Source organism: Lineus longissimus, chromosome 19, assembly GCF_910592395.1.
Source record: "Lineus longissimus chromosome 19, tnLinLong1.2, whole genome shotgun sequence".
Classification (NCBI taxonomy): Eukaryota; Metazoa; Nemertea; class Pilidiophora; order Heteronemertea; family Lineidae; genus Lineus; species Lineus longissimus.
Window position 1 is genome coordinate 13,358,680 of NC_088326.1, and position 22,856 is coordinate 13,381,535.

The 22,856-nt window shown below is 41.7% G+C and overlaps 1 protein-coding gene and 1 non-coding gene across 4 annotated transcripts; one reads left to right on the plus strand and one right to left on the minus strand.

The window, feature by feature from the left end:
* Positions 1–510: 510 nt before the first annotated feature.
* Positions 511–22,823, plus strand: LOC135503480 (transcription factor GATA-5-like). 3 transcript variants are annotated; one of them, XM_064797082.1, is made up of 8 exons: positions 511–592; positions 8,898–9,915; positions 17,278–17,444; positions 17,732–17,815; positions 20,172–20,297; positions 20,512–20,659; positions 20,992–21,067; positions 21,647–22,823. In XM_064797082.1, exons 2-8 carry the CDS (start codon positions 8,949–8,951, stop codon positions 21,777–21,779), a joined length of 1,701 nt encoding a protein of 566 aa, XP_064653152.1. In that variant the 5' UTR covers positions 511–592; positions 8,898–8,948; the 3' UTR covers positions 21,780–22,823. The 3 variants fall into 3 exon arrangements, with proteins under 3 accessions (XP_064653152.1, XP_064653151.1, XP_064653153.1); XM_064797081.1 differs by lacking the exon at positions 511–592 and adding an exon at positions 800–2,134; XM_064797083.1 differs by lacking the exons at positions 511–592; positions 20,992–21,067 and adding an exon at positions 800–2,134.
* Positions 12,433–12,503, minus strand: Trnag-ccc (transfer RNA glycine (anticodon CCC)). The gene has a single exon. It is a non-coding gene; the product is annotated as a tRNA-Gly (tRNA).
* Positions 22,824–22,856: the final 33 nt, after the last annotated feature.

A 22,856-nucleotide genomic window follows, 5' to 3' on the forward strand; every position in this document is an offset into this window, starting at 1 on the left:
CGAACACGAGATAAACTGAAATGAACAACTTTGGAAAATCGACAATGAATATCATGAGGAGTAAATCCGGGTAGTACACAAAAGTAAAACATGTTGAAGGAATAATTGTTGTTTAATGTTTCTAAACTTAATTGAAAGTTTTTGAGAGTTTAAAAGAACTAATACTGCACAATGTGGTCTGCACGAGAGCGCGAATGTCATCAGAATACATCAAATTTGAAACTTTTTGTCGTTTGAAAAGTTAGCAACAACCACTATGGAACTTTGACCAACTCTTTCAAAAGTATCGAAACGAGTCGAAACTCGATCTCAAAGTCATGAAAATCTTTTAATTGTGCAAGTTTGGTCACGGCCGGACAGAGGCTACCTCACACCCCTATGAAACACTAAAACAATAATAGTTTCGGCCAATGAAGACATACTGGCTACCTGAGTTCCAAATCCCGGACGAAACCATTCTCGCGAGAGAGGTTAATTCACGAGAACGGCCAATCTTAAGTGACTTGTTAATTTGCATGCAGAGAGAACAGTTAGAAGTCAGGAGCAGCGCGTTGAAAACTCTAATTCGTGGTTATCAAGAACAAGATAGACGGTATGTAACTCAAATTTCATCCTATCTTAATTTTTCAGGCCAATTCTTGGAGTTTCAGTTCGATTTTTCTGCAGGCCAATTTGTCTCCTTATCACATCTTGTTTGGTATCTTTACTCGTATCTTGATAAAATCTTGTGATACTGTCGATAGCCCGGCCTATCTTCAAAATTATCACTATTTGTCATAATTATTCTATGTACCAAGATAGTGTGCGCATATTGACTACATGCTCGTAGCCTACACTTACTGCAGAGGAATATTTCTGAATTTTAGCACTTTTTTGTAATTTTTGCTCAAAAGTGTCCGCTTTCTGATAACTTTTTCGTACTCTGGATTTTGAACTCGTTTTGTTTTTCTGAAATGGACTACGCCTGACCACAGACTATAAATCATTGAAGTTGTCCCCATGTCACTTTAATAAAAGACAATACACGATAGTAGCCGCAATTTCCCACCAAGTTTCGATTCAACTTCCGCGTGATGATAAACAACGCACATACAACATTTCCTTTTAAATCAGACTTTTAGCTGATAGGCTACAATTAAACATTTATCATTTCCACTAGAAGACCGATCATTGAGAGTCCATCTTTAGATAGAAATGTCGTTTAGGAGTAGCTTTAAACCCTCTAATCCGCACACAGAAATACACACATCATTTCGATCAAAATGGCCGCTCAAACCTACAAAATTTCCCGTGAAAATAGCTGTTAAATAGTCCTACTAGAGTCAAAACAAATAATTTTCTTAATATTCAAATTTAAATTAGCCGTCATTTTCGTAAATAAGTGTAAAATCTGCCTGAATTATAAACGCAGTGTTCAAGGTTAATACCAGTTCAGTTCAACTGAAATTAACGCGCTGTATTCTGCCTTCTGAGGGGAAAAAACAAGTTGGAACTAAAGAACCCGATTATCAAATCTTAAAATTCTGGGTCAGAGAAAGATCTGGACCGGTATTTCTTGATATCTAAGACATTACTAAGGCGATATCAAACCACTAATCAGCCTCAGCAGCCCCGTTGACTTATCAGGCGCAACTTATCAGCCAAGCTTTATCAGACTAACCCAAGACTCCAAAGATATCTGACTTCTCAGTCTGACTCCAAGTCTGCTTGGTGCTTTGTGGTCCGGAGACGAAAACTTTCACTTGATGGGCAATTTTTGTCATTTTTGTTTTTTGAAAGTGCCGTATTTAACAAATTCTCACGAGTGATTTAACTCCAAATATGACAATCAAATAGACTGTACTCTCCTATTTTCCAGTCGCGAGAATCTTTATTCACCTGAGAAACCAAATATTTGAAAACCCTTCGATTTCAAACCAACGACATCAATCCAAGTTGAAAAATAATTTCAAAATTTTAATATTTAACTCCGAATCGTAAAAGTTAAACACGTAAGCATCGAAAGTAACTCGGCAAAAGTATTCAAAATGGAGTCACCTACACATTATCAAGAAAGCGCAATGGAGAATTTCGGAAACAACGTATTTGTGCGAAACTTTGAGAAAATTCATACGGAATGTCCTGGACCTCCGAGGTAAGTCTTGTGGCGGACGCATGCTTGGTTTATTTCGCACGCCCTCCCCATTTTGAACATTTTGTAGTCATTTTCTTGATGAATATAACATTTACTGTCCGATAAAAGCAAACTAATTTACTGAATTTTCTTGTTCTGGTATTATTCTGACTTCAAAATACATGACGGTCGAGGTCTGAAGTTTTCACCAACTTCGAAAACAAGAGTTGAGACCATCCACATACTGTGCGACGGCACACTAGTTCGCATTATGTTGCCATAGAAAAATGAAATTGACACGACATTGTTTCATTTTCGCTGTATGGCAAGTGGCATGGGAATATGGGACATTCGGTACCAACCACTGAGTCTGCTGATGAACCATTCTAAAAATATGGCTGACATATTTCGAAGTTATGCGAAGAACTTATGCGGAACGTCTGGTCTGTGTTTGATCATGTCATTCGGCAGAGCAAGTGGTTCAGTGTCCTTGAAACTGGTTATAATGTTGAATTTCTCACATGACTAAAATATGCTTGATATTTTCCCGATCCATCGTCCAGAACAATGAAACTATGAGAAGCGAAGCCGAGTTCAATAGTATACAAGGCTGTTCCAGTACAGCTGCTCCTTCAAAATAATTATAACAACTCGAAGTTGAAGTATCGATGTGTCTTTACTGGAGACGATAAATGAATGAATGACTTGAATTTAATGATCTACCCAGGCTGCCATGTTAGTCAAAAGCGCGATGATGTTTTGCCTGATTCAGCTACTATTTCACTCATTTTGAAGGTCTTTCCTGCTCTTTTTCTGGCATGAACCTGTGAATTTCTAAGTTCGCCATATTTTTGCTGCCAACACACAATTATTCTTAAAATTCGTGACTCATCGCAAGGTGAGGTGATCAAAACAGCTGTCGTCTGCAGACAATCCAAGCCATCTCAATTCATTCAATAGCACAACATTTTCAGTAATTTCGTGAAACATCCTTAAAAACAGGATTTTCTTAAAACAACAACATTTCAGGCGCATAAACCTTAGAATCCCGGTGTTATCTGTTTTCATCAATGGTCGCCCTTGCGGTGTAGGCGGAGTGATTGAAGACATTTCCTGGTGAAACCATGACTGTTATGCAGTAAATTGAGGGCCACAGGAACCAACGAGTGAAAGGTGTTGGTTTCTGTGAATCGTTGGGAAGCCATCGCCCGGGGTTTTATTGTTTCATTGTGTATTTGGAATGTGAAAAGTGCGCGCGATGCGGACCGGGATTTTCCCATTTGAATTTGAATTTATTGTTTTAAGTTATGATTTTTTAGCTATTACCTAGAACAATAATTTATCATAATCACTAACATTTACATTGTAATTTAGTTACTGAGAGCAAGTCTCTGTGAAAAAACAATTGTTATCGAAAAAAAGAATTTAGAAGTTGATTTATTCATATGGTGATCGCATCTTCCTCATGAGGTGTTTACGAAGAAACCGCCATGCTAGCACGGAGTCATCAACACTTGTCGCGAAAATTAGCGTGTTAATTTCTCTGTGATTTTATTACACGTGTTTCCAATGAAGAGAAAAAACGCCGAAAACTTGGCTCACAAAGTTCTGTACACACTAGCTAATAAAAACCACGAAGAGTGAAATACATTAGACCTATTAGCCTACTAATGAAATGTACCGAGTTGTGTTTAGGGCCACACTGGAGTCAAAATGAAAAACTTGCAAGAAATGCAGACATGTTTTGCGTGTACATTACTGTGAAACCCCCACTTGCATCTTCGGCCGACTCTCACTGAAATGGACTGTAATTGCTTAGTAAATATAAACAGATGCATATTTCAGTTTTTCTATCAAACCATCGAGGTCAGCCATGTTTATTCGGCTGCAGACCGAATGCGTCGATTTGTCGTTGCTAGGGAAACTTTGAAAACAACTTCTGGTCACAACAAAACTTCTGATTCATTTGAAGTTCGACAAAATCTCTCATCCGTTTTATACAGCAACTATGACGAGTTTTCAGGGGACCATTTTATGAAATGGACCCAAATTGCCTTACACTGATTGTAAGTAAATATTTATGAGATGAAAGTTGACATAAAAATCTTAGTTGAGATGCAGTTGTGGTTGATTTACTGTCAACAATAACATATGTGAGATACACGGGCGTGTGGTGTAGGCTTTTAGCATATCGTAGAAACCTAAGGCAAAACAAAATGTGAAAAATAAACAAAAGTATGCTAGCGACTGACGCAATAAATGCCGGCACAAACATATTTTATAGAAAACCGAACTTAGACTGTCCGTTTGTAAAATTATTTTTCCGATAAGTATCTACTATTTGTTATAGAATGACTACCAAGCCAACGCAAGCCAAATGTAACATGTTGCACTATGCATGTAACAATAGATTCGCCTACTTGTCTGATTATCCACATGAAATATTATATTAATATGTATGATTATTAAGGGTAAGATGTCGAACCCAACTGTACAAGTGAGTTATTCTTAAAACTTAGCTCCATCGTGTGAAATCTATCGTCTTCGCAAACAAGGGCTTGTATCCCCTTTCCGGACGAAACGGCCCCGCGCCCTCAAAATGTACTTCGTTACTCATGATATCCGGGGTCCCAGGGTGATAACTCGACATTAAAATACACAATGTCACTAAGGGAGCAACAGAATTATCTGACTGATATTATTTGTCAACGTGACACCTTAGTTTTTCTTCCTCTAAAGTCAGTTTGATCTTAGACTTAGATGTTGCATTACCATTTGAATAACAATGACTATTTTGATCATTTGTGACGGGATGGCTGACAACGCGGATTGAGGATTATACACAAATAATTGTCACCACTGGCATTGCTAGTGTCACACAAAATGTCTCACAGAATTATCAGATTGATAGCATTTGTCAACACGACCCCTTTGTGTCTTTTTGTTCTTAAAGGAGACAGTATTGTCTTTGGAGTTTATAATAATTCGGGAGGGTCTTTCAGTTTACATCATTCCTTTACATTGACGACACTTTGTGACTATCGGATCTTTGTCCTTGGTCAATAAGGAAGGCTCTATTGTCTTGAGGTATCTTCAATTAGTGTTTGCCTATCACCATATGTTTATTCTTAGATATGATTAGGGATTTGAAAGGGAATTTTGCTACATTTAAGTAATAATTTGCACGTTATAAGCCGACATCATCAGTTCTTCAATCCTGGGGGTCTTAATCTTTATCAACTCAAATAAGATACTTCTGGCATCCATATACGTAAGGAAAGTCAAACTAGAGCGTGCACATGGACTTCAGTAGAGATATGAAGTAAGGTTGTCTCGGTATCATTATTTCGATTGAAACTTTGCACTGAATTTCACCAGGAAGTTTCTTGCAATTAATTTCATCAAAGTTTTTAATTTTGAATTCAATCCACCAATAAATCCCCGTAGTTCATAACAAAATGTCTTATCAGTTTTAATAGTCAGGTGTTCGATCCTTATCTATTATCAAATATATTTGACCAAGATACCCCACCAACCTGTTTACTGCATGACCCATGTGAGGTGGTGTTCTAATGGCACGTGTAATACCAGGTAATACTTTAAGTTTGAAATGAGGTCCCAGACATCAGCTGACCGTGGGTAGTTTTTTTTTAAATTTTGTCGCATGACAAATTCAGTGATGTAGTGTGCTTATGAAACAAGATCTATATACATGTATATGGTATGGTTTAACGGGATAGAGTTTCGTATATTTTTGCGTGTGTTTTCGATAATTTCTGCTCAATCCATCAAACATTGCCAATTCTGATGGGGTCACCACATGTACACTACAGGTGCATCACAAGATTATAACAGCTTCGTTTCGTGTCTCCGTGTCAAAACTTGAAACCCCTCCACAGTCTTTCTCAAGACTCAGACTAATTTCGATAAAACTTGAAAACTGCCATTGACATTATTACGGAATGTGAAATCTGTAAACTCGTTTCTGATGACGTGTAAAAGAAAAGGAAAATACGTTAAAGATACTTTGGCCAAAATTTCAGTTCTCTCTTTGACGTGTATTTTGGCAACTTTGCATTTCGTACCGTGTTTCGTACCGCGTTTCGTACCGTGTTTCGTACCGCGTTTCGTACCGTGTTTCGTACCAAGCTACACAAGTTGTGAGCAAGCACTCACAACTTGGCCATAACTTGCTTTGCACAGGACATTCCATTAGCGTTGGGAAGCACTAAAACGCGGACCAACATCTGGTCGGATTTCCACCTTATGTTTTCAACCTGCCGCTGTGTATTTCTTGCTCATGAAAGCGGCAATTTACAAGTTCAGGTTGATGTCGTCAATTCAAGCCATATTCTCTTCGCCTCGGGGAGAGCTATAGCAATATCAGGGATACCTTGTGTTGGCTACCTCCAAGCTAACCTGGTAGGCCTGCACGTATGCTAACCCTTTATTAGCTAGGGACCATGTCCGGACAAAATGAATTCGAATGGTTCGATTCATTGCGCCAGAGGTGCAAGAAATTTACTCTTTGTGGTCAATTTAAGCTGACTTCTCCTAGCTAGCCATAACAGCTCGGGAAACTTAGTCGGTGTTGGCTACTTCTGAGCTAACTTGCTGCACTTGCAGCTAACCTGTTATAGTTACCCCCAAGAGCACAATCAATAGACCCGATTTGACCCAAAAAAATCAGTTTCACAAAAAACTCAATTCACTTTGAAATGTCTGACGCACATGTGCAAGTATTTCGATTAGGTGTTTGAGAGTCCTCCCCATTGGCAGGGTGTGAGGCCTCATGTCTTGTATAGGAAGCTTTGAGTAGGCCTAAGGAACATGGCCTAGTGTTCCACCACATCCGAGATATACCAGCTTCCGACGCATGGCAAATCACTTCGCGAGTTATTTTTTACTTCAAGAACATGGTTTGTCTTGTAAACGACAAGCACAACCGATGGACGAGGTTGTTCAATGTCTTAGTTGCACTTTTGATTAATGAACTGTTGGAAAACTTGAGGAGGCGTTTGTGCATTCTGTTGTAACACACAGCTAAGCAATGTGTGAACACTGAGTCACCCGCCATTCTGATGACCGAGTAGCCGTCAATTACAATGGTTTTCCCATGCTCTTCTGACCGACCTATAGGACGGTTTCAGCAGGGTGACCCGTGATCTTCGGAAGGCAACTGTACTTGTCTTTGTGGTGATAATACCACAAAGTAAGCTTATGTGCCACCCTGCATTGCTATGAGAAATACATTGCTACATCATAAAGGTTGACCGCGTTGGGTTTGTTTACAAGTAATAAACAAGACAAATAATATCTGGGACAATTAGTCTGTTAGTGTAACACTGTAACAATCATGTTGGAAGTACGTATCATGCATGCATGGTCTTGATGTGCATTGAAGATATTTACAAGCATTACGTCGACAGGGTTCACTAAATGAACACAGGGGGACAAAAATCGTCCATCACATAAAATAAAGGGTTCTGATTATAATGTTGAGATCATGTCAATAAGACAAAAGTCATGGTTAAGTGTCTTGGCAAAGGTTCACTTAATTAGGTTGTATATCAAAAGTAAAACCATGTGTAGAATTGAAATTGGAAGGCTGGTTGTTATAAGGTTGGTCATTGGTCAGTCAGCACGGTGCTGGCTCCTGTCAAAGCTAGGAATTGAGGCGCTTTGAGCGACAGGAATCGGCTGGATTCAGCGCTCATACCAAAATGCAAATTCATTTTTCTTTTCCGAGGGAAATTCTCCTGTCCAGCTTCATTCGCATGATCATGAGTTCAGGCATTTGGATGCTCGGTCCATAGGCCTCGACTTTACTGAAGGCCTACTCATGACTGCTACTTTTAGGTTAACGAACTCTGTAGGATTTTTATGCCCCGAGGCATTTTCTGGCGCTGGTTTACATCGAGAATACCAGTAACCATAAACAATGCCTGCCAGGTCATAAGACATAAATCATTCTTCAAAATAAAATGGCGGTGCCAATTAAATTTCTGACAATTCTGAGTAAAGGATTGTAATTTATTATCTTATAACTTTGCTTCTGGCAGTTTCAGTTCGCCGATACTTTTCAGCTGGGCGCGTTTGTGAGAGGGGAGGGCTGACCAGGCTCGTTTATCGTACGTCTATTGTAATTTTAATAATGAATTATATTTGAAGTAAATTGAAAAAAAGTGTAGCGTTCTGAAATTGTAGTTGTTTGAAGTCGGCAGCGAGGAGTGAGTTCAAATCCAGGAATGTCGCCTGCCAGTCCATGGTAGACTCTCAGTAGAACACAATATTATTCGCGGACCTTATCTTATCTCGATCTTGATATATCATAAAGCTCCTTAATGTCAATAATCGTACCTTTGTACATTGCCAATGCATTGTGTAGGTTTTCATAGGTAGTTCGTGAGATTTAGACAGCAGGACATTGAGAATTAACCCTTTATTCATTAAAGCTGAACTGAATCACAAAACCCAGTTGGGCAGTTGAGCAGTTGAGGGTCACCGACGACCAGCCTAGATGAACCTCACAGCAGCCAAAGTATAGACGTCTGGTGTAATATATGTGGTTGTTCCCCATATTTCAGTGTTTCCGTACAGACAAATGTGTCAGTCGATCTTTCTGAGTTCCAAAACAATGAGGGGAAACACTCTTTTGTTTTTATTTTGCAGGAAGGGACACTTTGCTTAGGTCAGTCTATAGAAATACTTCTTGTAGAGCCGGGCGAAAAAAATGTAGTTAACATTTCTTTATTTGACGTCATTTTCTTTTTTATCGCTTCAGAAAACCATTCGGCTGACGAGCAACAACTGTGATACCAGACATATCTAAAACATGGAACGACACTGGTCTCCGGACAACCGATCAAGGTCACCACACTCTCCAGTCAGAAGAGAGGAAAATGGGTACGAGAGACATGAGCGAGAGGGCAGTCAAGAAATAATGCGACATCCGTCACCACAACACCACCCGGAAGAACTCGTCGTCCATCGCCAAGGCAACACTGAGTATGCCCAACCCTCACCGGAAATGGATGTTCGAGTAAAATCGGAACCAGAAGATTTACACCAACGGCCGCCAGATGGCATGAGCGAGGATGATCGTCTGCATCCGTCTATCATGACAGGAGCAGAGTCAGACCGAGAAACTGAAGCTGCTGTAGCGGGACTCAATCCTTCGCCTGTTCCAGAACAATCCGTATCGCATCATGGTCACGTGCAAGTCCACAATCAACATCTTAACATTCCACCGGGTCAACAAGGACATTATCCGGGTTCTCAGAACATTTTGCCCTCGTCAGAAGACGTGGAAACATTTCTCAGCAGTCTCGAGCGCCCCCAGGCGACCAACGTCATGATTCCATCCAGTTTGCCCGTAGCAACAACGAACAGTAATTTAACCCTGCTGACGAACTCTCCAGTGTCCTTGTCCTATAGTAATGGTCCGGTGTACAACGGTGGTACCGCGCCACAGGATAGCGCCACCTATGGGAGTCAAATGTACCTTCACCAGCAGAGACATCCACTATATCACAACCAATACGCACCTCAGCATAGTCAAAACCAGAACTGGAGCCGTCCACCGTCCGGGTATTCATCCGCCTCTGCCGCGAATCCAGCCCTTGCCCAGCGCCTTTCCTTGCCAACCGTGGTCAGCCCGAGGTCGGAGCCTGGCTACCCAACGCCTTACGCATTCCAGGACACGAGCGGTGTCAACTCGTACGGGAGTTATCCAGTCGGTGCAGACATGGGCTGGAACACTCTCAGGGGCATGAACATGCCAGGATCCCCTCACGCCCAAGGTAGGAACCTCTTAAAATACCCCATTTTGTTTTGAAATAAAAAAGAAATAAGCTTTTGCGCTTAAGGCAGAAAGGGTTAAACAAATCTTGAAGCCAATTTGGTCTTCGTCAATGAGCGCCGCGAGCGGTAGAAATTATTTTCATTTTGTTTCCGGGACATTTATTTCAAATTTGTTTCTGTGATTGTTTTCCTTTAATGAAATCTAACATTCACTTTAATGCAAATGTGAAGACATTACGCAGGTTTTCCAGTGACGTCACACCGCGAGAAAGAAATGCTACAGGTGGCGCTTGGCGCGGGAATCGGACAGGTGAAGCAGACGATAAATGCTTCAAAGCGCATTAAATTATACCGATTGTTTACTCGGTATTGCTTTTAAATTAGTATCTAAAGTTATTAATTATATGCCTCTTAATACCGGAATTTGAACACTTGTTGCAAATTTAGTAAATTTCTCAATGGCATCCGGTGGCCTCTCGTCTGCTCGATCCCAGCGCCCACCTGCACACACCATCGTCCCCATGATCAAGGCGTGTATCATTTCTACAGTAAATGTATGCATTGATTTTGTTCTCAATAAGATGAGACGAGGTTGACCCATGTAAACGTGTGTCGTTCCCACGATTACAGAATTTCCTTCTTCTTGAAAATTTATGTTTCATAAGTTTGGACTCTTCCTGTTTCGCTGTCCAATCAGATTTTTACTCACTTTGATAACGTGACTGTTCTTGCTAATTTGGCCAGAATTTATTCCTAAACATTATCATCGATGTGTTTCTCTAAGTTTAGGAGAGACCGTCTATCGTCCAATCAAAATGATTCAATTCTGTTTCACCGAGTTGGTGATGAGATGCCTAACCTATCGCAAGGAGCCATTTTGCTTTGAAAACAATATCATTTTTGCTTTTGGTGCAATTTCGGTTATGATTAGAATCTAAAAAAGCTAAAGTATTTATCAAAAAATAGTTTGTGTAAATTTCGAAAATTTTGGGTAGGTACATGAGTTCCATTTGTTCCAAGGGGAACAAGCAGACACCCCTGGTCAGAACCGATTTTTGATCACGATCAGCCAATAAGCGTGATTCAACCACGTGATCACAAATCAACCACTGGATTGGTCCACGTCATTAAAATTCGATGTTGAAATTGAGTTGAGAACCTGCCCGACCAGGTACGGAATATTTACCGAGTAAATTCACATTATTACACTGAGGTGTCTGTCATAATTTACTTTTATGGGTCTGAAAGCTTTGTTTTGACATGAACCGAATAGATAAGATAAAACAAATATTGAAACATTGATATCTATATTTTTCTATATCACTTATTATTGGCGATCATGTCAGGTTGATTGGCTGTATAGTCGCATGTATTGAGAGAGGGAAATGTACAGTGTAGTATTGAATTCTAAGTCATGTTGAAGTGAACTGGACTTTGAGGCCGGAGGTCCAGCTTGCCACTTGTTGGACTTGTCGAGTCATTTTGCGCGTTTGAAATTCAGAAGTTGGTCACAAACAGGGCGTTGCTAGGGAGATGTGGCCGGCGCGCTTGACAACGTGGACTATGTTTCCAATCGTTTCAAATAGCTCATAAATCACGTTGAAATGGAACATTCCGTAGGGGCGTCTCTACCAAGCCGGGACAAGTTAGGCCTATACAAAAAAATATTCAATCCAGACGATAAGTTAACCTGCAGAAATAGCTAAATTCGGGAATGTTTTTTAAAAGAAGGTGTCAGTCCTTCCATCTGATTTTAAATAACATCTAAATCTGTTTTCGCACTAGTAACATCAACAACAGTCGAGCAATTATCAATGGTTTCATTGATAGAACTGACACTCTTTTTATCAATTTCAAATCATTCTATCAAATTTGAATGTGTTTAACACGAGTCTAATACAAATATTGTTGTGGGTTTTGATATCATATCTGAAAATCGAATAAAAAGTTGTAAAGAAAGCGTGTAGAGGCTACTGATAACTCATTACAATTAAAGATAAAGATTTTATCAATTTAAATTTTACTATTAGAAGATAAAATCATTGTATTTCGGTTGTATCAACATTATTATTACAAGGTGATAGCATTCCAATCTTACTACTGTAGTGTATCAGTAGATAGGTTTTGTTAATATCTAGGTGTACTCTACTTTCAACGGCAAAGGAATGTGACGTGGACCCTGTCGCCGTAAGGCTTGTCTCGTGTTATATTTTACATTGATAGCCGTTCATGGCAATTTGTGATGGATTATAAACAAATCAGCTTCTCTGCGCTGTTAATCCGGCTGCAGCTTCTGTGCTGTTGCTTTCCGCTTTCGATTTGTTTCGCTTTGGCAGTGAATGAGCAGAAAGTTCCCTCTGCTAAATTTTGGCGCCAACCAGACGTAATATCGTTCTCTTACATACTGATAAAGCATGAAAACAGTAAAACAGCAAAACGTGAAAACAAAGGAATGCTGACAGTGTGTGATAGATAGTTCGTCTTGATTTTCGTCTCAACAATGAAGAAAAATAACGTGCATCGCCCGGGAATCGAACCCGGGTCGCAAGAATGGGAATCTTGCATGATACCACTACACCAGCGGTGCTTCTATGCGAGCACTGTTCACCATTCAAGCGTTTGTGCTGGTTGTTGTCAACACTGTAGCGCTCAGAGCGCCTGTCAACGAAAGGGATGAGCATTGTGGAAGCTTTCATGCTATCACGATGTCGTTAGGCTGCATGACAAAGGCAAAACATTTTTTGTACGAACGTAATTTCATAACGTTCAAAATCACTAAGTTGTCCCAAAAAATTAACATGTGGCAGTTTTTGCTTCGGCAGACGTGATTGTCTGCCATGTGCAGACTCAAGCATTAGCGCCACCCGTGGTGCCCAACGGGACTAGGCTACAAACGTCGCTCTGTACATTTTCCTTTCCCATGACCGGAACTCGAATTCTATCCGACGTCGTTCCATCCCTGCTTGTAACTGCGCACTGTACAGTAACTTTCCAACATGGAGGCAAATACTGGCAGAGAGAATATGCTTGAATATTATATCTGCTTTGGAGAATGCGCTCAAAGCAGCCCATTGTGCCTAATAGCGCGGTTCGAACTTTATGCGGCAATCTGGCACGACTCGGTATCTCTCAATGACATCGGTATCTCGCCAATTTATCAGTTACTGCGTTAGGTACAGATTTAGTCACTTAACTTCTCATCGGAGAGATTGGCTATAGAACAGCAAGAGCAGCACTACTTCACTTTGGTTTCTGGTGGTCTCTTGGGCTGTGTGTCCATATGCTGTTCCCCTCTGGAGTCGTGGACTTCTGGCGTTGTTTTCATTGTCACCAAAGCATGTTCCCTGATACAACCGATGGGAACGTCCAAAAAGGCAAGCAAAGATTTATTTCGTGTGTAACGCGTCACACACGGGAAAAAGCACCACAGGCAAATAGCCTATAGATACACCGCCGCCAAGAGAACGGTTGGGAAATGAAGAACCATCGCCTTTTCATTTGTTTGTTGTATTGGATCTCCTGCGATATGGTACATTTGCTAAACTTCTGGGAGACGCCCGGTAAATATAGTTTATTCGGGTGGCTGAACAGCATATTTAAACGGTTAATTCACGTTTGTTGGTAAATTTATTTTGTTCTTATATTTTCAATGGCAGCAATGATAATGCGATTAAAGATGTCACTCACTCGGAAGATAACACGAGTTGTCAATTCATGAAACTGACGCGCCAACCCCGTGACTTGAGTGAATTTCACCAGGAACATTCCATACTAACTTTACTAGAACATCAGCACATTCTGTATGGAGTAAGCGCAGTCTATCAATTCTAACCGACGTGATGAACTCTACTTTGTTTGCGTTTAACGTTGAAAGTGTACACACGAAAAGTCAACTGTCGGTCAACCGTCGGTCAACCGGTTACGATCCAATTAAACCTTGTTTGTAATCTACTATTAAATTAATGGCGCTTTGATGAAACTGCAAACAGAGTTGTAAGTTTGCTACTTGCTATTTCACTTTGGCTTAAGGTCTCAACAAGAGAAACCCAAAGACGTGCAAGTAACGTAAGCAAACACGACAGAGAGTTTCAAAATGGCCGATTTGATAAGGCCATATTGTCAGTCGGAAGTGACGTAAGCTGAATCTGGTTAGTCGCCGTAGACGTTCGCGGGAGGGCGGAGCAAAACAGAAGGCTAATAAATGTTGGGTCTCCGAATAAGGAGTGTTGTGATAACCAAGACAAACTGAACAGACATTTAATTTAGGTTGTCACCGGTGGCCTCTGCCTCAAAGACGAGGCTTAATAATTCATACAACAAGATCAATTGGCGGCACCAACCAAGAATCACAGACAGACACCCTTCCAAACTACCATCCACCTTCAGTCTTGATTTATATTCAAAAATCAGTTTAGGAGCAAATAATTTAAGAGTACTTCGAGTTCAGTATCAAGTGCATTAGCTGATAAGGGCGGGGTCAGTAGTGGCAAAAGAACTACTTGAAGTAACCAGGACAAGATAGTGATATATTGCTGGCGGGTTTTCAAGTGTGTATCAACATTTTATGCAGTTTGATCAAAACGTTAACAAAAATACAAACATTGCATATGAAAGAGTGTCCTACCTGGGAATTCGACCAGTTATTCGCTGTCTTCAGCTATCGCCTTGGTTCCTTTTGACATCAAACAATTCGTATCAACAAATACACAAGCGGGAGAAACCAGCCGTTTTCCAGCAGAGATGTTCATGTCCAAGGATGACGGACAATTTCACAAAGATTTTTAAAAAATACGAGACCGTGACATGTCCAATAACAGAGAAGAGCCGATATGGGCGTAGGCTAGCATATGCACTTCCTAGTGTGACCCAGACCGGCTCATTTCCATGGACGAGTGATATTGACAAAGCCTGCATTGAAAAAAAGATGGCCAATAGACTCTTCTTTATTACTTCGTGTTACAGAACAAGTGTCCCAACTATTGGTCACAGTGAATTATGTCATCTCGGCCAGTTGCGTCGTAGGCAATGGCGGATCTAACAACTCGGGCGTGAGATTAAGGTGATCGGGATGATATTACCCGTGCTCGCCGGCACAGTTCGCCGCACAGTAGCATCACACGAAAGCTGATCTAAAAATATAAGAATTTCGCCCGGTTTAAAGATTTATCAATAATCTAATTTGGAGAAGACGTGGTCCAGCTTGAAGATATTTTCGTATTAAAAAAGCAACATATTCCATGCAAAACTTGTCAGAGGGGCAACAGACTTTCATTTTGTTGTTCAACATAGCATTGTCGTCATCATGACTTGTATCGATCTTTTCGTAACGACCGTAAACAAATTGATCATAAATTAGTCGGAAAGAATACTGTCAAATCGTTGTTTGATCTCCAGGTTTTGAAGTGGCGGTTGATGACTTCTCTTTCACTTTTAAACAACGCGATTCGGTCGAGGCATTTATCCATTCTCCAAGCAGACCTAAAGATATTCTCTCTGCCAACACCGACTTCCATAAGTTCTGTCCATTCTCCATGCAGGCCGGAAGATATTCTCTCTCTGCCAACACCGACTTCCATAAGTTCTGTCCATTCTCCATGCAGGCCGGAAGATATTCTCTCTCTGCCAACACCGACTTCCATAAGTTCTGTCCATTATCCATGCAGGCCAGAAGATATTCTCTCTCTGCCAACACCGACATCCATAACTTCTGTCCATTCTCCAAGCGATTGCAGGATATTCTCTCTCTGCTTACACTGGCTTCCATTTGTATGGGGTTGGTGACTTCTGTCCATTCTCCAAGCAGATTAAAGGAGAATCTCGCCGGTCGGATTGTGAACTCCGTCGCCTACGGGCTTGTTCCAGTACTGGTTGTTATGGCATCAGCTTTCCCGCCTCTGAAACCTTGGAGATGAAACATCTGGCGGGAAACAGTCCCATAAGTTAGCAGGTTCACCTACAAGTGGATGCTGACATACCATGTTGAAAAACTGTACTGGGTAATGAAGAGGTTTCACTCTCCAGCGACAAGGTTTCGTAAACTTAGACGTTTCTTGAGAACATGTACGACTTCTGTGTCGGGGAATGTTTGAAATCAAATTTAACTTTCCCATCTCCAGTACGAATTTACGTTTCAAAGAGCGCAGGATAGGAAGCGATTGCAAATCCCCTATGCTGAAGAGTGAACTTACTCTTCAAGGGTGGAGCTTATCTCTTAATTGTACTTGGTAGTGGAGTATTCAAACCTCTCCATGTGGAGATTGTTGTAAGAGCATGGTCACCGCCCCTGAGGAGCACTTTACAACTTTCCGGCCAGGTAGTAATGAAATGAAAGCAAGTGTATGGTCTACCTGCTCATCTGTGTTGGGATAGAAAAGAAACTAATGGTTTTGAAGTGATGACTTTCTTCCATGAAATATCAACCCCTTCATATCCATCAGTGGAAAACCTTGAAATATATAGAAAACAGCGTGAGAGTGGACTCCGGGTCGCTAGGAGAAAATGCTCCAGTTAATGTGGCGGCCATCTTTGACAGCCATCTTTTTGCCCCTCGGCCCCCCACCCCCCGGATTCAAAAATGAAATGTCGTTATTGCTTCTGCTCTTGCTTTTTAGGATTTTCTTGTCGTTGTTGTTGTTTTGGGTGTTCCGCATCTGATAGTACTTTTGGCCCGGTTGAAAGTGTGGGGCTGGGTAGGGCGAGTTGAGGGTGACGGCCCCGTTACATTAATTACAAAACCGGGGATGGGTTCATTTGCGGTAGCTTACACTTTTCAACACTAAATAGAACTTAGATACAACAAGCTTGTGAAATGCCAGGTATCCACCTTGAGGCAAAGAGGTCTACTTTGTTTTCAAGCTGAAGACATTTTCATGTAAATAAATCACGCTTTGAAATGGCTCATATGTCACGTGATGACTTTGACATAAGCCATTTGGTGAATCTTCAATAAACCTTGGAAAATAATGGCAGAAACCTCTTGATTTCGTCAAGTGCATTTAAGCTTAACTTCAATAAAGCCTCTCGTACATTATACGTGTGTTTTATACACAAATCCAAGGTCACGTTCGGCTGAATCCACTTGGTAATTGATACAATAAGCAGGTAAAGTGGATGACGAAGTTGGTACATCGAAAATGAGATACTAATGGGCACTTCATGGAATGTGTCTGTTTACTTTGAACCGACACAAACAACGGATTCACCTCAGTGCCGCGTGGTGTCAGCGGTAGGAACCAATTTTGGTTGACCCGATGTGAAATAACGGAAAGGTTTCAGAATAAAGGAAACAGTTAACTGGGCCTAATTGAAAACAAACAAAATGCTTGGCTCTAATAAATCTATATTTTTCTTTCCACTTTTAGGTTATTTCGCCGATATGGAAGGCCGGGAGTGTGTAAATTGTGGTGCAATCTCCACGCCACTATGGCGGCGGGACGGAACGGGTCACTACCTTTGCAACGCGTGTGGTCTCTACCATAAGATGAACAACGGGTTGAACCGCCCTCTATTGAAGCAACCAAAACGAATGGTAAGAAAACATTCATCTATATATTTTCTTGTTTAGTTCAGCTTTGATAATGTTGACTAATGTCAATGACCAGGAATTTGACAGTTTCTGCACATCAAAATACATGGCATATTTCATTCGCACATACATTGTAACTTTTTCTTCAGTTTCTTTTGCAAATTTCCAAATTTACGCGCAATTATGTCTTATCCAAGATCAACTTCACATGCCATGGCAACCAGAGGAGAAATTATCACTTCCAGTTCACATCCAGATTGTGAATGTTGGCTACATTTCATTACTTTCAGGGCGAGGCGGATCCGCACACGCTAGACTACGCCGGCGGGCCTAACAACTGGACCAGTGCATTGCTGGAGAAGAGCCAAAAGAGGGTGAGATATTTCATATGTTTTTGTCATGCGTAACCATAGATACAGCGTAACCATGGATACCTTAGCAACCAACCATTTTACCTCGCAACCGTCGCTAAAGCAAGTATAGAATCACAGATCCAATGGACTGGTCTAGTCTGTTTCCTCTCGTGTGTCAGAATGCCATGGGTTCGATCCTGTGCCACGCTATCCGTAAAAGGCACGAGTCGAATGAAGTGTTCGATTAGTCTAGTTTGCGAGAAGACGCTACGACGTAACTGAGCGGATACAGTACCCAGACGGAGCCAAATGGAGAATCTCGGTGCGGTCAACGTTTTTTCATCTCCCCGTTGAAACCATCACGGTGTATTACCTCACGTGATCGAAATATAAAATATCCGAGTTTATATCTTAAGTCCACAAGGTTCTCACTAGTAACAAATCCACACTTATCCCCAATTAGTCAGGGAAAGTGATGCGCTTAATGGCCGAAAAGTGTTTTTGAATGGAACTATCGAGTTTTTTAAATGGATCGCTCAGGTCGGGGCTTAAGTGTGGAGGGCAAGTAGAGTTAGCGGTGAAGATTCAGTTTCTAAACAATTGGTAAATCTTCTGAGAAAATAAACCCCCACCTAGTGTTTCCACTCATTCGGTCAGTAATGATATGGCCAGACATGCCAATTGAAACTTAAGTAACTTGGTCCAGTTGCATCGGGCTTTCGAAACACCATCCTGAACTTCAGTGCAACACTCGGTCCTAATGACCGGGCTTAGGTGATGCGTGCGAGGGGAGGAGCATACGACAGGCTCTGGCATTCGAGGATGGGAAGTAGCAAGCGTTGGTCTTGGCGCTGCTGTATAGCCAGTGCAGCTTACGTGCACTGCTGTAGATTGTGTAGCTAACTTGCGCTGCTGTAGCGATGCGGGTAACTCAAACAACCTCACGTATTCCAAGTATGTTTTCCCAACACTGAGCTATTTTGATAGGTTATAAAGGGGAATTTAGCTTTTATTGGCGACTACTATAGGTTGACTTGTGCTGAACCTGCGGGTCGGGGGGCCTATATAATCAAAGAGCTATAATTGATGAGTTTGTTGACGTTGGTGCTGGTGATGAGGAACACCAAATTAGCTAAAAATAAAAAAGAGGCGGCTTTTCTTTGTCGTCATTGAAAAATCATGTGGAATTTAGGGAGTAATAACCGGATTGAATAGTTAAAGGATGATGAGGCAAATCTAAGATCTTCTTGCATCGTTTTGATTTTAAATCAACGTTGGCGAATAGATTATTATGTCTCCGCGACAGTACTTTTCTTTATGGCCAAAAAATGCTGATGCCGCATTTATGATGGTAAATGAACATAGTTTAAAGAATAAACCGTCGCTCCAACGCTGGTTGTAGCGGCCACCCATCAGCCACCAATTCGACCCGGATACGACCTGGCGGCTGGGGTCACCGAAACAAATTTGACTGCACATAAACACACTCTTGTTTTCTTATCTGGTCATCATACGCCCTATTGCAATCCACCAGTTTCCAAGACAATTTCACGGAATGTTTAATTCTGACCCATAAATAACTAGGCGTAAAACAATTTCTCCAATCTCGCACAATCGCTTTTTCTTCTCATCGACGCGCCGTCGTTAAGCAGGCGCCACGTGCCGCAAATTAGAGAAACTCAATCGCCGTCTGCTTAGAAACCCTACCTTCTGTTGACAAAAACAAAATTACCTCCTCCCAGATGCCTGGCTGGAGAGCAATAAACGCAGATCTGTAGGTGATGGTTAGTTTTCCGTTTTCTTTCACGAATGTGAGGCTCTCTGTGCGTTGCAAAGTGTTTGGTTGATTCTGTATCCAGGGGATCGTTTCGGATCAGAGTCTACATTTTATAGACACCCGACGGCGAATTTCTTCAACAAATGAACAATCAATTATTATTTAGAATGCATGGTTGGTGATTTATGATTTCCTGTTCCTGTTTGTAAGCGAACAAAGTTACGGAATGTTTCTTAGATGTTTTTTCAAAGTCATGTTCTGAGTCGGTTGAACCGATCGGCCGATCACCACTTGTGCCTAACATACGAGCGACGTCTAGCGGGCGCAATGTTAGGTTTCTTGAGATGTTTCAAAGGGGGCCAATAGGCAGGAGGAGAGGGGCTAACTTGACCATCATCAAGCGACTAGCATACCAAGTAAGGGCCCTTGGTCATGTCAGACTTAGCACTAAATATATCCCTCGTTCAAGCGCGAATAATTTTGACCTAGTGTGAGATGTGAGAGACCCCTATTGGCGGCTTTGTGTAACTTTATCTTGCCTGCCTAGCTACTGCCTATATTGCCCCTTTAAATATTGAAGTTAACATTTTTCTCCTTCAGAATTCCGGCCGACGTGTTGGGCTGTCTTGCGCAAACTGCACAACGTCTACGACCTCCCTCTGGCGGCGAAATAACGATGGAGAGCCCGTGTGCAATGCCTGTGGATTGTACTTTAAATTGCACAGTGTAAGTAACACCCTCCGTTTTCAGTCGGATCTTCGGACCTGGTGAAAGAAGGTTGACAACCTTGCTCGAAGTGACGTAATTTTTAATATAGACTCATCTCTGAACGAGAGCTAATGAGAGCTGGGACTCGGGATCGGCTTCCTTCTGTAGCCCTGGCTAGTTTCACTTCCAAAGTTGTCAGCAGCCAAACTTAGGCGCCAATTCCTTATTTTAGATTAACCGTCCATTGTCCATGAAGAAAGACGGCATCCAAACCCGGAAGCGGAAACCGAAGTCAGCACCCTCACCCGTCTCCATAAAAAACGAGAGTCCCTCCGCGCCATCCGCCCCGTCTCCGGGCAACAGGGAACTTCCAAACATAGGTAAGTACAGTTGCCATGACAACCTGAATGAAGCTTACTAACTGACTGACAGTTGCATGATTTTCGCTTTGAAACTAACTCACTATAATCTGAAGGCTGTGACGATGATGTAGTTTGAATGATTATTCAAGATCGAGGCGCATGATTTATGTCTCGCTTGCGGGCATGATAGTTTGACTACAAGTGCTGCCATCTGTGCAGTCAGGGGTAAACCATATACATATCCATGACTGCGTCACAATATCTTTGCATGCTCTGGGCCTTTAAGCACAACAACCTTTACATCCTGCATGAACACTGCTTTAAAAGTTGCTTGCGATTTTGGATTTCAGCTCAGGTACCGAGTTGGTTGCATGATGGGACGTACGCTGTTGACAATGAGTCCAAGATGCTAGTAGGGCATGACGGGTAAGTTACTAATAAGTAATTAACAGGCTAATCTATTAAAGGGAGTGTGTCCTAATGAGGTTTGCACTGAGTGTTGGCTCTTCTCAGTCCGTGAATACATAGCAGAAAATGTCAACTAACGCTCAACAAACTGCTTATGAGCGTGAATTCATAAATCTGTGGCCCCCACTGCAGGAGACCGCTGTGATTACCATAAGTGTTGGCCTAACATCAACATTATTTTGACACACTCTTCCTTTAATACTGGTATGAAAGGGGAAGACACCGCCATTGGGTAGTTGAGCTGGTGACTTGCTGCCGACAATAAATCTTAAGCAGTATTTCGCATGAACCCGCCAGGGGGCGCATGGCATGGGCATTCTACGCTAACCTGCTTTGGATATGTCCGATGCACTTACTTCTGGTTGATCTCTCGACTGATTTTGATGAAATTAATTCATGATGAAAGAGAAGGAAAAGAGTGACGAATGGGCCTCCTTGGGAGTACAGTTGCGTCGCACTCTTGCGACGCGGCCGATGTAGGTGAAATGTCATTTTGTGTTTTGGGAATTGTCTAAAACCGTTCTTGTCCACTTTCAGACATCAAGAGCAGCCCGGGGTCGACTACGAGCAGTATAGAGGGATCACCTATCGACCAGCCCCTGAACTATACCTATCTCGGCCCTCAGTCATCCAGACCTCGTCTCCAGCATCATATCGCCCAGATAAGTAATGAGGAACGGACGGTAACGTGTCTCTAAGAACGAGGATGTGCTTTGCTAAAAAGTGGTCAGTTCATCTTTAAAGCAGATGTATTTGTGTCTGGAAAGGGGGATGACGTGCGTAACTGGACAGCTTTTTAAGCCAGATTGTTGTGGCCATTTCAGCTTTCTGTCAAGGCTAGTGTTTTATGTTTCTGACCACAGATGGCGCTGGGTCATTAGCAGACGAATGTGGGTGGACCTGGCACTGTACTTGGCCACGAACTTCGGACTCTTGTGAATCAGTCGAGGCAAATGGACCCAGACACTGATAAGGAGGAGCAGACATGACATTTTACAACATTCCAGTTTCATATCAATATTGCCATATCAGAGTGTGGCATTTTTGTTTTTATTATTCAAGAATCTTGCCCAGCTATGACTTCCGAGGCAGTCTCCTTCCTTCATGGGGGAGACGAGGTGAATCCACTGCCTGTGGAGTGTAGCCCAGCTATGTGAAGCTTGCCGATCATTTTGACGTATTAGGATTACTCAATATTTCGGGAATCGTAGTCTGTGTTTATCAAACAGTTGCGGAACCTCCCTATTGTGGAAGAAATGGTCATTAACTGTATATAAAGAGAGTATGTAGATAATTTCGTTTCTTAATTTATATTCATACAAAGAGTAGTTTACTTTCGGTGTAAGTCAATAGGGTTTAGTTTAGGTCAAAAGGGAGACACTTAAATTGTTGGGGGGATGCGTGTAAGGGATACGTTTCATCGGTTTCATGTCGGCCTATATAATAAACAACACAGCGTTGTCAGGAACGAAATCAGCGCCTCTGGTGTCAAGATTGGAAGTTAATGTAAGACCAAAACGTCATCTTGGAAGATGAGCATTCGGCAACCTTCGCGTGTCATGACTTATGCTCGGGAAAGGTCGGGACAACTGATTGATATTTGGTCTCCATTGTTCGGGAATTTCCGATGATTACCGAATGTTTTTTTTAAGACAGAGAGCACGTGGGACTTGTAATGTACGTTGTGCTGGTGTATATATTTGGGGGGGATGTGGTACTAGCTAGAACAGCGGGGGGGGGGGGGTAG